Here is a 17104-nt window from a genome sequence, read left to right on the forward strand (position 1 = left end):
AATTTTGCTCTTGACTTATGATGAGGGAAGCGATCAATTCCATTTTTTTTTCAGTTCATTTGGTTTTAGCCTTTTCTGCTCTGAATTCATCAGGACAGATTTTCGTAAATACATCACAGGAAATAAGTAAGAAATTACATGTAATATTTTCATATTCAGGGTAGAAATCCAGCTTGTGGTAATGCGTTCTGTGCAGGATGCATGATGCTGACCACTAGTAGTGCTTTTTTCCAGAAAAGTATAGATGCACTGTATTTAATTGAAAAATGAATTTAGTATATGAAGTGGAATATAAATGTATTTTTGGCAGTTATTTATAACACTGTATACGTAAATCCTTATTTTTAAACAAACAAAAAAAAAAGTGGAGTGATTGCAATGATGTTTTTGTACTAAATTTTTCCTTCAGTAAAACTGTCATACCGTTGAAGTATTTATTCAAACACATATGCTTCATGAGTGCACAGAATGGGATCTGAAGGTGGTATAACAATTCTGAGAAAGTGAATGCATGAAGTGTTTTTTTTTTCCTTTTGCTTTACAAGTAAATTGCTTATAAAACTAACAGCTGCTGTTTTGAACCTAATCTTAGTGAATTGAATGTTCTTAACCATTTCTACAATCCCACAGTCCTTTATCTTGCCTCTCCTGCTGCTTTCCCACCACCCCTGATCCCATTAGCAAAACTTGAGACAGCCTCAGCTTTTACCAAAGTGCAGCTTTGGTTTCAGCTGCTTTTCTGCAAGAGGAAGTGAATGTTGCGCTTTTTTCTCTGTGGCATGGTTGTGATAAAGCTGTGGTGCTCTTATCTCTCTTTTAGGTAGTGGCTCTTTATGACTACACAGCGCATCGATCAGATGAGCTAACCATCCATCGCAGTGACATTATCCAAGTGTTGTACAAAGATAATGATAACTGGTGGTTTGGCAGCCTAGCAAATGGACAGCAAGGCTATTTTCCAGCTAATTATGTGGCTGGTGAAAGTAAGTTTACTGCTGTCTTCCTGGTATACCAGTGTGGGTTTAACTGATGGTCCAAGATTTTACCATGCTGTACTGCTTATTGTTCTGAAGATATGAATTTATGTAGGACACAGATGGCATAATAATGACTTATTGTGATGCAGAAATTGTATAAAGCTAGCTTAGCAAGTTGACATACCTGACTTAGCAGGGTATTGGCACTTAGTTAAGCATTCCAGTTTATATAGTTTTGGCTTAATTACCAGTCCACTGGATTGATTACTTGTCTCTTCTCTCATATAGCCACCTGGTACATGCCTTACTTTGCAATTTTTTTAGGACACATCAAAGCATTTCACGGACATGTTAGGTTTTTCTTAGATCTAATCAGATACTTTTGTAAAAACTCTTGAGTTTCCCCTCCTTTAATGCAGAATGCTCAGTTCCCAAATAAGTTGATTTCAGTATGCGGTTTTAAAAAAACAGTAATGGTTAAATCGCATATTTGAGCATTGAATTTGCTCCAGGTCCTTGTCATTAAGCAGTTTTGATTAAACTAAAACATAAAGAGCTAAATGAGTCTCAATAAATAATGTAGGAAGCATCCTAACTGGGTCTGCTGATGTAAAGATGATCAGTGTCCTGACAGTTGTTAATATTCAGCTTATGGACATAGTGTGTGGTTGCATGCTACAAGAAATTCATTTGCCTTACTAAATTATCAAACTATCAGTTATACTGGTGTTTAGAAATCTTTTAACCCAGCATTTCTCAAGATGTCTTCCCCCATTTTCTGGTTCCTTCCTCTCTTTAAAGCGAAGTCTAGAATTTATGCCTCCTTCCTAAAAAAAAATTGTACATAACACTGTGCTAACTTGATGATGATAATAACTAAGGTTAGCTTAACTACTGCCCTTCCCCTTTGTCATCCCCTTGCACATCCTGTTCATTTTCTCCTTCCTTTTTTCCTTGCAAAATAAGCCAGAGAGCAGTCTGTAGGGAGAGTCTTCAGCCTGTTGTTCTCAAAAACAAAATATTTGAGGCAGTTATCCAACTATAAAAAAAAAAAAACAAACCCTGTTATATGATTTATTATTTCAGTTGGTGACTATTTTATTGAATCAAAAGAAATGTATATGGTACATTTGTTAAGTATCAGCTACATTGCTGTCAGTATGGACTTTGTTCTTAGTCACGCAAATGTTTAATTATTTTTATTCTATATAATTACCTATATAAATGACCTATATATTAATCACATTTAAATCTAAGCTTACTAATATAAATGAAAGTTAATGGACAAATGTTGATAAATTTTTATACAAAGTTTAGGTTCAAACATTTTTCACATCCTGTTTTTGGCTAGATCATAATGTCATGGTTGTTCACTTAAAATAAATATTGTCATAGTACTTTATGGCTCTCATAATGGCCAATTATGGATCCTGTTTTCAGAAGAATATGAAGAACAGCCTTCAGGATTAGTACCAGATTCTGCTCCTCTCCTGCCTGAAGGACCAACAGAAGCAGAGGAAGATTCTGCAACACTACATAAGGTAACAATTTCAGAAGGAAGGATTCTGTAAGTAGTGGTGCAGTATGTCTTTTGTGCACAAGGTGGACTTATTAATTTTCAGTCCTTTTTGGAAAAGCTTCTTATTCATAGACCTCACTCCAGGTAAGCAGTTTGCTTTTCAACAGAAATCTAACATTGGTCCTGAGTGGAAACAACCGTTCTATCATGTAGCAATTAAGTAACCTGCTTACTTTTGCACTGTTGTGATGAGTGGCAGATCTCCCATTGACTCCAGAGTTTACAGTAGAATCTCTTACAGCTACCTGATGTAAACAGTGGTTGAAGAAACAACATGGATTTGTCAAAACCTGATGGTACTTTTGAGCATTTGACTGTAATTGTTGGAATATGCACTTCCCACAGGTTCCTCAAATTTTCTGCCTGAAATTTCCTTATCAGGTTGCTTACAAAAAAGCTGCGATGTTTGTCTCTTGAGAGTTTTTTAGTCCATGTAGTGGTATCCTAATTAAAGATATACAATATGATCAAAAGCCTTATTACCAGACCAGGAGAAACGCTGTATCTAAGCATGCTTACTTGCCAATAGATGTTTCTGCTTAAAAGCTGCTGATGGTTCTCAGATGTGAATGACTGCACCAATCTTGTATGTGCTCAGGAGGATATATTATAGAGAATTCATGTTTTTTAGGAGCAGAGAAAAAACTTGACTAGAACTAATAATCTCTCCTCTCCCACCATATGCTTTTACTGAGTTGCATATGGCATTATGTTGTTGTTTACATATCACATACTATATTGTACCCAGAAGCATTCTTTTTTATGTGATTTTACTTAGCAGTCAGAATCCAGGGTATACAGAAGAACAAGGAAACAGCAGCCAGGTTTTAGTTAAGAAAAAAAAAATATAGGCGTTTGGTTTTTATTTTATTTTTAGGGATCTTTAGAGATAATTGTGATGTGCAGAGCAGGCCAAATCATGTAGGTTGGAGAAGGCCCTTAAGATCGTCAAGTCCAGCCACTACTCCAGGACTGCCAAGTCCATCAATAAACTATGTCTCTAAAGGCCTCATCTACATGGGTTTTGAATGCTTGCAGGGATGGTGATTCCACCAGTTCCCTGGGGAGCCTGTTCCAATGCCTGACTTTGTGTTCTCCAGACAAAGATTAGAAGCCTTACTTAGCTCATGTTCCCCTTCTTTGAAGTAAGACTGATGGTTGACTTAAAACATGGGATACTTTGTAAGAAAAAAAAAAAAAAGGTAAAGTAATAAATATTACCTCAGTAACTGTTACAATTTAAGAATTTTTTCATTCCCAAATGTTTGTATTCTCCTTACATGTGCTCTCCATAGCTGTTCATTTAGTCAAATGGTACTGACATAACTACTTTAAAAGTGACTTTTTTCACATTTCTTCCAAATTACTTCACTTTTTCCATGTACTTTTCTAAAATTGAATCTAATATTTTGCTTCTGATATGTGAGACTCAAAGCATATGCTGTGTTGCTTAATTACAATTTTTTCTTTTTTCAGATGATTTATGTATTCTTTGCTGCATAATGTATATTGCAGTGTTCAAGGTTAAAACACTCAAAGCTACTTCTATTAGCCTTTTTTGTGTAGCTTTTTGGTTTTAGTAGGTGAATAGAGAGGTAGCATTTAATAAATTATTGAGTATAGATTACTCATTTGGCTGGCTTGTTGAAGCCAACTGCTGTAAATCGAATTACCAAGTGTTTTGTTTCTAACTATACTTGAAAAACAGAATTAATCACTACACCAAGTAGTAATAATTAATCTAAAGTATCTTTTACCTCTTCATAGCTGATGAACTCATAGCCAAAACATTGTCCAAGAAAGAAAGACAAGGATGCAGTACTTCTAGATAGTCCTGTAAAGGCAGACTGGGGCAAATACGGGGAAAACTACGTTACTGGAAAGCATAAAGATTTCTTTCATCTGTTGTCCATGCTGCTGGAGGCAGGGAATATGTGGCCACACTCACCCAGTTTCACTCAGATCCAGATAAGACAAGAGAGAAGTGCCAAGATACTTACTGTCATTAGACACTTGATCATTTTATCCATGTCTTTTTTTCTGTTTTAATCTAGTAGGAGTCTTGTTAATTTACTAGATCAAAATTCTTTTAAGTGCACTAACTAATGTTAACAACATTTGCAACCAGGATTTATTATTCAGCTTTGTGAGAAATAACATTTGATTAGTTTTGATCACTTACATTTTCTCAAGTGTTGATATATTTTTCTAACAAAAGTTTTTGTATTACTAGTAGCACTATTTTAGTAACTTTCAGTTTTAGTAGTATTTCATTGAAATATTCTTTACTTTGATTCTGTTGACACTTTGAATTAAATTGACTGCATATTTAATAATTATTTGGAATTTTATAGTAGTCTATATAGTACATGCAGATAATCAAAAGACATGATGAATAAAGTATACAGTAACAGCCAAAAACAAAGCAAATATGTTGGGTTTTATCTTGAACAGCTTCCAAGGGCACCTCAAAATCACAGGTCCAGAGAACAGTAATAAAACAGGTACAAGTCCTGGAAAAAGTGGTATGAGAGGATATTAGAAGACTACATTAGGAAAGAATGAGCAGTGAAGAGAGTGTATAAAATAATGCATGATGTAGAGAGATTAATTGGATGCACTCTTTTTTCTTTGTTTTTTTTTTTTTTTAATTCCTCCCCCCACCCCCCCCCGTTAAGAAAGATAAGCAAGATCAGGGAACATTTAAGCTGGAATGGAGAATGGAACACATCTAATATAGGTAGAAGGAAATTTTTTTCCATGCTGTACTTAACCTGGTGAACCTAGTTACTACAAGGCACTATTAAACTTATGTGCTCAGGGATTAATTTTTTAATAACACATTTTAGTCTGAGGTAATGGCAGAGATCCCAAAAGCATCTATATGACTGGGAAACATAAATCTGTCTGATATTTTTAATTTCAAATTGCACAAGCACTGTATAAATCACCAAGCTAGTGAGTTGAATCAAATGATGAATCAAATCTTTGTGTGAAATTTGCAATTATTTGAAGTGTAATGGTTTTACAAAACCAGTGGAGTGCTGAACAGAAGAAACAAATTATCATTTAGCTTATAATGAAGGTAAGTTCTAGAGCACTTTGGCTTTAGGCAACACCAGATACTTCTGAGACAAAACTGCTAAGAGAACCACTGAGGGGGCTGGTCGGTTATGGCAGTTCCTGTGTTGCAGCACTGACATAGCAACTTTTCTTCCTATTCCTCTCATTTCTTTTCAATATAAGAGCTGATGAAAGGAAATGCCAGTTTCTTTTGCATGGGAAATAAGAAAAATCACTATTTTGTAATAACCTATAGTTTTAAGTTTTTCTGCTTTGGCAAAAAATGAAACTTTTTTCATTTACTTTTTGATTTTTTTTTTTGTTTGTTTGTTTTTGTTTTGTTTTGTTAAACCCAAAATTATTTATTGAATAATTAAGCTGTTGCTTAAGTTGTTACTACTAGCAGGAGAATATAACTGAATTTTTGGGTTATGTTTATTTTAAGGACAAGGACACAAGCGTGGTTTTCCCAAATAGTTACATGCACTCTGTTGGATGTATCTGTTGTTCTTTGTGGAGTATTTGAGGAATCCTTAATATTTAGCTCTAGACTGCAAAACACAGTTACTGTGAAAATCATTATAGAATTTACTCATCAGATTTTGCTATCATACCAGACTAAATAAGGCATGAATAGTAATGAATATTACTACGATTTTAATTACTGAGAATACCAGCTAATTAAAAATAGTTTTTCAAGTGCAGATATTATAAATGCATATCTAATTGTCAGAATTGAATGATGAGTGAATAAAATGAAATCATTAACATTAGAAGAGGGCATAATACTCAAGATCCAATATTAATCTTTGGAAATAATAAAAATAAAGTTGCAGTTCAAAGAACTTGCTTTCAAAATGCCTTCTACCATCATCTTTGTATTCCTAACATAATAATTTTATGCAAACCATGTTTTCCTGCCTTGTGAGTTACTGAATTTCTGAGCCACAAAATTAGATCATAATCATCTTTAATTACAACATGCATCTAAACTGCCAATAGAAATTTCATGGAGTGAAGTTCTCACTGCACTGATGAAGAATCCCAAGGAATAGAAACAGACCTGTCATCTGTCTGCTCCAGTGGATGTGCTGGTTTCAGATTCTGTAAGATGAAGGCAGAAAAAATGAGAATTCAGATAGGGTTCTATTAGAAACCAGAATTTGGGGTTTACAGAATTTTGGCAAATCAAGAGACATTTCAGAGTCAGTACTGTGTCTTTTTAATGTTCAGTTGTCTATAGAATCTTGTGAGTATGTTTATGATTTAAGATAGCCTGCCACTCACTGTGTAAAATGTATCTAATAGGATTCTGGACGTGGAGTACTCAATTCTACATTAAGTGAGAATAGTGGTAAATAGTAATAGACAAAACCAAAACAATAATTTTAAAAGTATAAAAATTACTTTTCTAGCATATTTATCTTTGAGAAATGATGTTAAAGTATAAAATAATGGTCATAAGTATGAAAAGATTTACCTTCAAGAAGTACATTTTTATTGCACAATTTGGATAATCTACCCAGAGATCATCAAAACTTGATTCCATGTATATTTAAACAAAGTTGAGGATTATCACTGCTCACATAAATAATTCATGTTCTTGCTGTTCTTCTTTCCCTAGAGTAGGTTGTTGTCAGACTTTCTGAATACTTAGCCTAGCATGTCTGAAACTAACCTGCCAAGTCATTGATGCTTTTCCCCTGGGCTTGAGCTCTTTCAATGTGGGTGTTTTTATGGGCTCAAAATTTATTTACGAGATCTAAATATTTTAAAAGCATAGAAAAATTGCTCAAAAAAAACCCTTTGAAAAATATCAGCTAGAAATTTTTCTGTTAGTTTCATCAAAAACTTTAATTTTGTAGTCTGTGCTGTTTCTATGTTCTCCTTTAATGGTCACATTCTTCAGGTTATGGGGGAACACTTCAGTGAAGGGCTAGGAAGATGTGATAATGCTAATGAGGGAAACATTACAAAATTAATACAAATGAACTCTTGCAGTGAATAGAGCTGAAGACTTTCAACACATCATGAAATGTGTTCAATTTCAAGATTAAGAAAGGTTGTAGATCCAGAAAATGTGACATTCAATTGAATTATGATCTATTATAGTGAAGTTTATAATTTTTGTCTTTGTTGCTAATATGGTTACAGATCTCCCTGAAGGCATTGATATCTTGGCTAAAACAAACTGCTTTTCTAGAATCAGTGTGCAAATCTGCTCTGTGGTCTTCCACGTGAACTCTTGAATAGGCATTATAAAATAGACACATCTGCAAATCTACTTTTGAAATAGTAATTACTTTGATTTTTCTTGAAGAAATCGTTCCTCTGAAGGAAATGTTATTGTACCATCTGTGAGGAGTGGACAATTTTTCTTAATTCACCTTTTTAGGTCTTATTTTTAGATACTGTTTCCCCTTTAAAATGCAGTTTGTACTGTTGAAGCTGAATTACTCTCAAGCATGTATGGTACTACTTTATTTGTAAGCTGGTAGCTCTTTCATCTCCAAAACCACCTCTATGGTTCCTAATGCATTCTGTCTCATGAAATATTTGTGCCTGTGTCTGTAGTATTTACTTGAGTTATTGAAAGAAAAGGTCTCTGGTTTATAAGCAAATTAATATCTGTTGGATGAAAAAAGGGAAGATGAAATGACACCTGTAGTCATTGCTATAAGTGACTGTTCTGTTTAATGAAAGGCAGAATCAGGCTGAGCTGCTGAACTGATTAAGCAAAACCAAAAATACTATACAGGGACATTTATATTATTAACATAGCTCTCAGGAGCAAGCTAACTTCTCTCTTCCCCTGGTTTTCTCATTGGGTCCTCATAGCCTCTCTCTGAACAAGATTGAACTATTTTTGTGCAAATTTTAATGCAAAGCTGTAACCACAGATAAATTCCCAGAGGCCAAGACTTAAGACTGAAAACAGCTGTTCTAAACCATAGTGCTTCAGTCTGAAGTATCTTGTCTCCACTCTTCCTTCTCTTTCTTTTGTTGACCCTCAGTCATCTAATTGATTTGATTTCTGAGATGTAGTATTTGTCTGTGTTGAGCCACAACTACTGTTTTCACCCACCAGATTTCCTGCTGGTCTCTTCTAGCTCTGAATGCCCCTGGGATTTTGCAGTTGCAAGGACTAGACAGGGCAAAGTCCTCTCTGACTGTGGCTCTAGCATTCGTGGATAGAGAAGTTAGCTTAGTCCTAAACACTCCACTGGCTTAGCAGGTTTTTTATGGGAAAGATAAAATTCATGCTAATGTCTCTGTTGCATAGAGAGCCACAGTTCTACTAAATACTAAGTAGTGATAGACATAAGAGTTACAATATGGTTAATCTTCTTTAGATAGGTTTGTTCTTTAAAAGTACTAGGAGAGGGGGGGAAGGCAATTATAAGTTAATTGAATTTTAAATAAGCAAAATAAATATATGTAATTCCACTAGCAAATCTCCCTGCCAGTTGTTCATTTAATGAGGAAATGTGTGGAAGGGTACAGAATAGCAGGAAAGAAAATGGTGAGTGTAGTGTGGTGTCACAGCATTTCTCCCAAACTTGACTTGTTAGAACAGTTTAGATGGGAGGCATCAATATGGTTCTGGGGAATTAAGTACCTTGCTATAAATCTTATATCCATGGACTGTGTAATAGAAGACAAAATTCAAACTTAATAATGAGCTTAACATCCTGAAGACTAATGTAAAAGAACACAGAGACATGTCCATTCTTGCCATCTGTGTTCCAATGAATCTTTAATTAGATCAAGCTGTAGAAACAGCTTCTATGGGAGAGTTCCCTTGTGCAGAGTAAGCTATAGAACAAGCTCATTTACTTTAATGGCTTGAATCACCAAAATAGATTGCTCCATTCTATCCATCTACTACTTAGCCTGTTAGAGAACCTCCACAGACCATCAGTCTTGGAGACAACTCTGCACAGCCCAGAGAAAACCATGACAAACACTAGACTTGGAATGAGACTTTGTTCCTAGTACTTCCTTTAGATGCCCTCTACTTCAGGTTTTGCTCGGAATTGAGTTCTGATACGTCTGGTTGTTTACACAATTTGCCCGTGGAGGGTTTAGTGCTTGACTTTCTGCTGTGGATTCTACAGCAGGGGTCAGGAACTGATACGCTTTTGTGTATTTAGCCTTTGTTTTGCCTTGGTTGCTTTGTATGTGGCAATACTGAGACAGCAAAGTACCAAAAAATGAGCTTTAACGCAAACAAGGCTTCAAGAAAAGGAAAGTATATGTTTTATTACAATTTTTATTTTTGTGAATGTAAACAAACCAAGAGAAACTTCAAAAAAATTTAAGCTTTGAGAATTGATATGAACTGATGTTTTATCCTTCTGGTAGTCTGTATCTTTCAAAGGATGGAGAATTAGAATATGGCAACAAAATTGTATAGATTATTCTTTGGAAAGGTCTGTATTTGATTGTAGTATTATTACAATGTAGAGATTCTGCAGTAGTTACTCAGAAAGGAATGTCAAAAACCTAGTTCAACATCATTCCCACAGGATATTCAGAAAAACATTTTGTTTTGACTGCAGGTAAAGTGAATTCATGATTTTATATGGCAAGGAACCACAAGGTTATAAATGCTGAAGGAAGTATTAATTACTGAAGAGTCATTCCCTTTACAGCACTCCCTTGTATTTTCATATCTGTGGCCATTATAGCTCCTTCTTTTGTGTTTACTTTTACCACTGACTTAGTCTCAAATTCATCATTGTATTAACAAGGATTTTGTGTATGAAGTAGACTTTTTTTTTTCTTCCTAGACCTGCCAATGCTGCATTATTATATTCTAATAGGCTGATTTTTGTCTAAACTAATCCAGCAATCTATGTTTTTTCAGCAGACTAATTCTAATGACTAATATTGGAATGTGGTGGTTGTGGGCAGTGTGCTTATATGAATTCAACAAGTCAGTGGGAGTTTGATCCTGTTTCTTCTAAGTCAGCAGAATAGTAATATTAAAGTAATAATATTAGGGATCAGGGCCAAGACAAAAAAGTTCAAATTTCATTCAAGTACCAACATTTGTCACAGAACCAATAAGCTGAGGCTAAATGAAATTTCTGTTCAAACTCAAATAAAGTTCCACCAACATCAACTACAGATCTAGGGTGTCACATGGATTCATTACTACATTGCGGATTCTTTATGGCTAGCGATCCAAAATGTGTCCTCACTCACCTGAGAAGGGAGGGCTCTGAACCTCAAGGAGTTGCCTCGGACAATGTCCCAGCCCAAGGGGAGAGTCCCTCTTTGCAGGACTGCTGTTCTGAGGAGAACTTACTCAAAACAGCTCTCTGGCAGGGCTCCTTTTATAGCCCGGTCCCATAGCCCACCATGGGCTCAGGACTCAACTTTCTTGCCCCTGGACCTGCTGACCACCACCACGTGGGTGGGACAAGAGCTGTGCAAGGAGGTTTTTAATTAATTCTATTTAGAGTTTGAGAAAGTAATTAAACAGTTCAAAGCCTAAAACTGAGGTCTGGGAGATACTGTTTCTGGTTCCAGTATGGTCTTCATCTGTGTGTGCCAAGATAGTTTTCATCTGTGCCTCACTTCACACCAAATTAAAACTGGATAGTAGAACTGCACAGGGGAATGTTAAGTTTTGTTCATTAGGGCTTTTTCAAAGGAAAATATTTTCATTCCATTTTAAAATACCAAAACTAATGCTTAAGTAATAAAAAGAACTGCTGTGAGGCAACCCTCTTTCTCTCTGTTTACATTAAATACAGAGGGACCATGGTACACCTTGCCTGTGAGATCTCATATAATGAAAGGAACAACTGGCAGACTAAAGGGTCAGGAATGTAATTTTTTATTTCTTTGTTGCTTCCAGAAAGCTCTTGTTGACTTTGTGGTTACGTTTTTAGATGCTGTATTGTTGTTAGGCACTCCAGAACTGCTGAATGATACTCCTGTCCTAATATGGTTTGGTTTTAACTGGGGTTTTAGAGACAGTAATGTCAGTAACTGGCTGCTTCCCGGAGCAATTCAGGCTGATAGCGGAACATTAAACATTTTATTTAGAAGTAGATGAGTAGCTTTGTGCTTGACAGAACTGGATGGTGTGATCTTTTTTAACACTAAGGCTATTTGAGAAATTCAGAAACTATGTCATAGGCTTTGCTTTAGGCTAGCTATGATTCCGAATCTCAACTAGAAGTCTTAAAAAAGCAGAAATGTGGGCTAAGTTGAGGGTTGAGTTAGTTTCAAGCTCATTCTTCTTTCCTATCTGAAAAAAAACATCTTCATTTTTTTGAAAGTACTAGATCTATTCTCTCACCCCCTTCTCTGTCTTCAGGCTTCCAGACTTTTTCTCCAGCTTTCCAAGGTCCTTATAGGAACCAGTCCCCACTCCCACAGTGCCTACCTGAATACAACTTGTTCTTTCATGCATGCCATGTCAAACAGACACTTACAGAATATAGCTGTTTTGTCAATCCCAAGTAGAGGTCCACAGCAGGTTTTCACTGATAGTTTTGTGAAACTGGGTCTGAACCTACAGTGTGCTCTGCTGCTTTCCACAGCTTTTGTGGTGCTTTGTTATGGTGTTCTAGAGGCCTGAAGTTCATGGCTGGATGTGCAGTGTATGCCTGCTTCCAAAAGAGCAAATTTTGAGTAAAACATAAGGCCTATCAGTTGTGTTGGCTTCTGCCCTGCATGGAAACGAAACTATGTGGTTGGTTACCAGATATTTGACAACAGCCTGTGTGGAAGAAAGTAGAGAAAATAATCTGTCCCTGAAGACAGTAAACTCAGGAAGGGTACTCACATTTCCATATGGGAATTCTTGCAGTAAGTATACGAGAACTGTTAGAGTTAGAAAGAGGTATGCTTAGAGGGGGAGCGGGTTGCATACAGACCCCACTAATTAATTACATAGGAAATTTGAGCATTTACTTCAGCTGTTCCAGGTCTGGGTTGTTTTTTGTTGGGGTTTTTGGTTTTCTTTTTAGCCCTGAATTATAAAGTAACCTGGAGCGGTCTGAATTGCTTTTGACTGAAACTTTCAGGCTTAAAAAAAAGACAGGTTTCTCTTTTCAAACTGTGCAGTAAGATGGCATTTTGGCGTTATGTCTTTACTCACACAGTAGCAGAAATAATTCTTTACAGATCATGCATATTTTAAGGTGGCTTATAGCAGATTCATAACCTACTGTTTCTACACATACCTGAAAAGTCTTATTTCCAAGCAGCTTGTTTTTTATAAAGCAGGGTACCGTTTCCTTGTTTGTAACCACATAGGAGTTAACATTTTATGCCTGATAGACATTCTTTTTCAAATGAGGTGTATTCTCTCCTTATTCAGGAAGCTGGTGGGTTTTCTTTGTATGTGTGTTGGCCCCGTTGTCTGGCGTCCTTGTTTTTCTTCTCTTTTACAGATGTCACCAGTCATCAGTAAGTCAGAGGACCTAAAATCTAACTCCGAGCTCGACAGAGAGAGCAACTCACCTGCAACTCAGTAAGCAAGAAATACAATCTGCAGTGCTACTTCTACAACTGCTGTTAGAAAACTGTGAGAAGTGTTTGAAGGGTTATTTTGTTTCAGCAAGCAAACCAAGAAGTTAGCTTTAGGATAATCATTCAAAAAATGCTTCACACCTGAAATGTGAAGGAAATAACGGTTTATGTGTATACACACACACACGTATGCATATGCACACTCTATCCCCACCAAAAGCAATGTGTTTGAGAACCAAAATTCAGGGATATGAGATTGCTGTGTCCTTAGCTATGTATTAGGCTTTATTGCTACAGACTGAAAACTCTGTTTTTACCTTCTAAAGGTCAGCACATACCAAGAAGATGCAAACAAGTATCTTTGGTTGGGACACTTGCAGTTTTTAAAAAATATATATATTCATTGTGTGAAAGCTGTAAACAGATAAGACTTTTGAACAAGATCTTCCATAATATCTTTAGCTATTGCAACCATTTATACTTCAAAAAATACATCTGGAAATGCCTCCTGTGTTTGCCATTACAAGTGTCTGTCATCTAAGCAAAGTTATTTCACTGATCGTTTTCCAGAGTCATCCCCTCCCTCCCTAAATAAAACATCTGTGCATATACGGTATAGATGTAGATACAGATCTAATTTAAACTTGTCTTTAAATCTTAACTTTCTATCTCAATCTATATCTAGATTTGAAAATAAATTGTGATTGAAAAGAAGTCCACATATATGATGAGGAATGACCTATATAGCAACATATTGACAGAATTCAGCACTGAATTTTGGGCATAACCATTCTGATAGAATGTATATCAAGGAAAGAAATGCCTTAAAAGCACAGTTGCTGCGATGGTTGATACAGCCTGTTAGAAGCAACTATCAAAAATTTGGTATGACTCAACACTATTAACAGTACTTCAGAAAACAGTTATTTTGAGTGACCAGTCCAGGGCCTCCACTGAAGAATGCAAGATTCAAGAATTCTGAGTCATATCAACTGTGAAATATCAGTTTTAGTGGAAACTAAGGCTGTCCTGAGAAGAGTTTCACACTGAAGTGTCACGCTGAAGAAACATAGTCCCAGAACGACTTCAGTTACATTTCAAGAAAATAAGAGAAAACACCCACATGCCTGAGTCATAGGGATGTGCTTCCTCTTCCTGAGCTATAACCAGCAGGCACATCATGGAGATGCCAGTCTGAAGTCATGCTTCATGTCATTGCTGTCCCATCTGGGCCTAAGAGTAGTGTTGCAGAGCCTCATTCACAAGGTTTCAGGGTACTGAACCACTTATACCTGATCATTAGAGAGAGATGCCATGTGATAGCATTTGATACTCTGCTTTGTCAGCGGAACTAGTTTGAAAGGGAGGAAGGTAGACATGTCACTCCTACATAGTGTTCTATTTTCCTTCCATGTACAGGACATTCTAGGCTTTATTACAGTTTTCCAGCTTTTTTTCTCCAGTGCTTGTATTTTGTCTGACGTGGAGAGGGCAGGTTTCATAGCATGTATTCATGGATACACAGTTTAGCTTAAGAAAAAAAAAAACTATAGGCATATAGTCATCAGTTCATTAGCAAGGCTGATGTGTAAACATTTTCATCTATAAAATAGGATTACATAAGGACAGTGTCACTAACAGTAATGATATTGTAGCACTTTTTGGGGGGGAACTGCACACACCTCATTATAATTTTAGTTTTGATTCATCCATGCGCTTACGTGTTCCAGCCACGTTCAACGTAACAGTTCTGGTCACAAACCAAGACCACTTTGTACTAGGCACAATACAAATTTTGAACAAAGATGGTACCTGCCCTTGAAGGGTTACAGTCAAAGTATTATCACATATTTACAGTTAAATAAGGTTACAACTTTCACAAAGAGTAGGAATTCATGACAGAAGTGGTGTCACATCTGCATGATCCCTGGCATTATCTGCAAGACCTCTTTGATTCCTTCCATGTACAGGACATTCCTGTTAAAGGCACTAAGTGGGAAAGATACAGGAGCTCAGATGATGCTTTTGGCATTGTATGAAGTCTGATAAGCATAAATAGACATTGAAGTGATTTCTGATTCTGTAAATCTGTCATTGTTCACGTAAATTAAAATGGAAAAACTTACCATACCCACTTTGCCTGCCTGTCTTGTTGAGAAAATAAACCAGGAATCTCTTTAATTGCAAGTGTTTGGTGTCTAAGCTTAGGAAAGAAAAAAAAAGTGCAATGGCTTTAATGAGAGGAGAAGACTGGTAATTTGTAGTTTTTAATTACATCTGTTGACTGTTGATCAAGGCTAGCTGATTTTTAAGATCACGAGCTGTTCTTTTCAAAGCAGCGCTATGATAAAAAGTAGGCTTGTGGAGTGGTCTCGTATTTCGTCTTCATGTTTTTTCTGTCTTTGTTCTGCTGTGGAATGGTAGTTTTTGTAGCTGTTTCAGCATTGTACTCAGGGAACAGGCAGACAATTGCTCTAATACATCAGCTGTGGGTGGAAAAAGCTCTAAATTTGGGCTAACTTTATGTTTCTTTTGCTCTTTTTATATCCACCTTCCTCTAGAGGTGCAAAGAAAAAGAAGAAAAGGATACAGAGGAATGAGAGAGAAAATCAGCACAGCTTAATGGGTCTCGATACTTCTGTATCATCAGTTACAGCTAATGGTGTTGAAAATGAACCTACAGCCCATGGGGTAGAATTGAAGAAAAAGGCAGTGAGAGGCTCAAACTTAAGCACAAATGGAAAGACAAATATTGCCTTCGAGCCTGAATGCTATGACGTATAGTTATAATTTCATTCCAAATACTGGTGTTATCTTCAGTATACACATTGAAAGCTGCAACTGCAATTTCACTTCTAGGATTAACAAGAAACAAAGAAATATTCAAATATGCAAAATGGCACCGGTCAAGACTTACTAATGGTGTAAAACTGTTTTCAAAGACTTTTGTTCTGGCTTCCTTGAAATCAGCAGAATTTGAATGTTAGCTCCTCACTGGACTGGTAAAATCTGAAACTGTCCAATACAATGTTAACCAGTTTAATATCTGGTTATACCTTAACTTGGGCGTTTCTGTAGATTGTAGATCAACCCATTGGGAGCAGAGAATCAAGTGAAAAAGTCTGATAAAGAGCAAAACAAGCTCAACCACTTCGTAAGTTATTAAATTAGTGCTTTAAAATGCATTGTAAGTAAAATAGAGGAGTGTGCATATTGGTAAAATTCCAAAGGAATGCTGGTATTGCAGTGTACCTGAAAACAAACTTTTAAAAGGTATTTTCCTGACATCAGATATTCCCTGGACTGCATTTTGCAGCTCCAAATCAAATTTTGAGTAACTACCTATGCAATTACCTTGTCTTCAGTGGGACTACTCATGCTTACCAATGTAAATAAGTGTTGCAAATTCCAGGCAGTTATATTTTTCAGATGAGGTTTTCTGCACATAATAAAGATGCATTGCAGTTTAGTCAGAGTTCCTGGCTGCTGTGGCAGCAGTCTTGCCAAATATACTTCCTTTTGTCTGAATGAAATATTTTATACCCGACTGTACTGTTTGTTTTACTTATAGTCCTTATTCACTTGTGTCATTAATCTATGGTTTTTTTACTTGAGTATTGTTGTAAACTTTAACTAATGACTTCACTAATTATGTACAGTGCTAAATAATTTTGTTTTATATTAAACAAAACACTTTCTATCAGTTAGTGTTGGTATTTTTTCTGGCTAATGATGTCCACTTTATTTTTACTCTGCTAGGAAATTCTTCCTCCTGCCCTTCTGAAGCAATAAATAACATAAAATTAGAAAGCCCTTATTTAGTAGGCAGGGCTCTTGATTCCATTAAAAAAAGAAGTGAGAATAACAATGTTGGGCGCTGATGTGTGAAATGCACCCAGATGTGGAGAACTAGTTGCTATATATTTTTGTATCTTCCCTGCACATGTTTTAAAGCCAGAAGAATCTGTAAACTTGTTTCTTTTGCGTAACG

The 17104-nt window shown here is 36.1% G+C and overlaps 1 protein-coding gene across 2 annotated transcripts in view; it reads left to right on the top strand.

The window, feature by feature from the left end:
* Positions 1-16816, top strand: part of AHI1 (Abelson helper integration site 1) — an 85404-nt gene extending 68588 nt beyond the window's left edge. For both annotated transcript variants that reach the window (XM_061475013.1, XM_061475014.1), the window contains exons 22-25: positions 821-983; positions 2418-2518; positions 13035-13114; positions 15675-16816. In XM_061475013.1, the coding sequence (XP_061330997.1) occupies positions 821-983; positions 2418-2518; positions 13035-13114; positions 15675-15897 (567 nt within the window). In that variant the 3' untranslated portion in view covers positions 15898-16816. The remainder of the gene's footprint in view (positions 1-820; positions 984-2417; positions 2519-13034; positions 13115-15674) is intronic.
* Positions 16817-17104: the final 288 nt, after the last annotated feature.

The sequence above is a fragment of the Pezoporus flaviventris genome, unplaced genomic scaffold, assembly GCF_033815535.1.
Source record: "Pezoporus flaviventris isolate CSIRO_AGI_PZ_B2104156 unplaced genomic scaffold, CSIRO_AGI_Pfla_v1 ptg000081l, whole genome shotgun sequence".
Taxonomy (NCBI): Eukaryota; Metazoa; Chordata; class Aves; order Psittaciformes; family Psittacidae; genus Pezoporus; species Pezoporus flaviventris.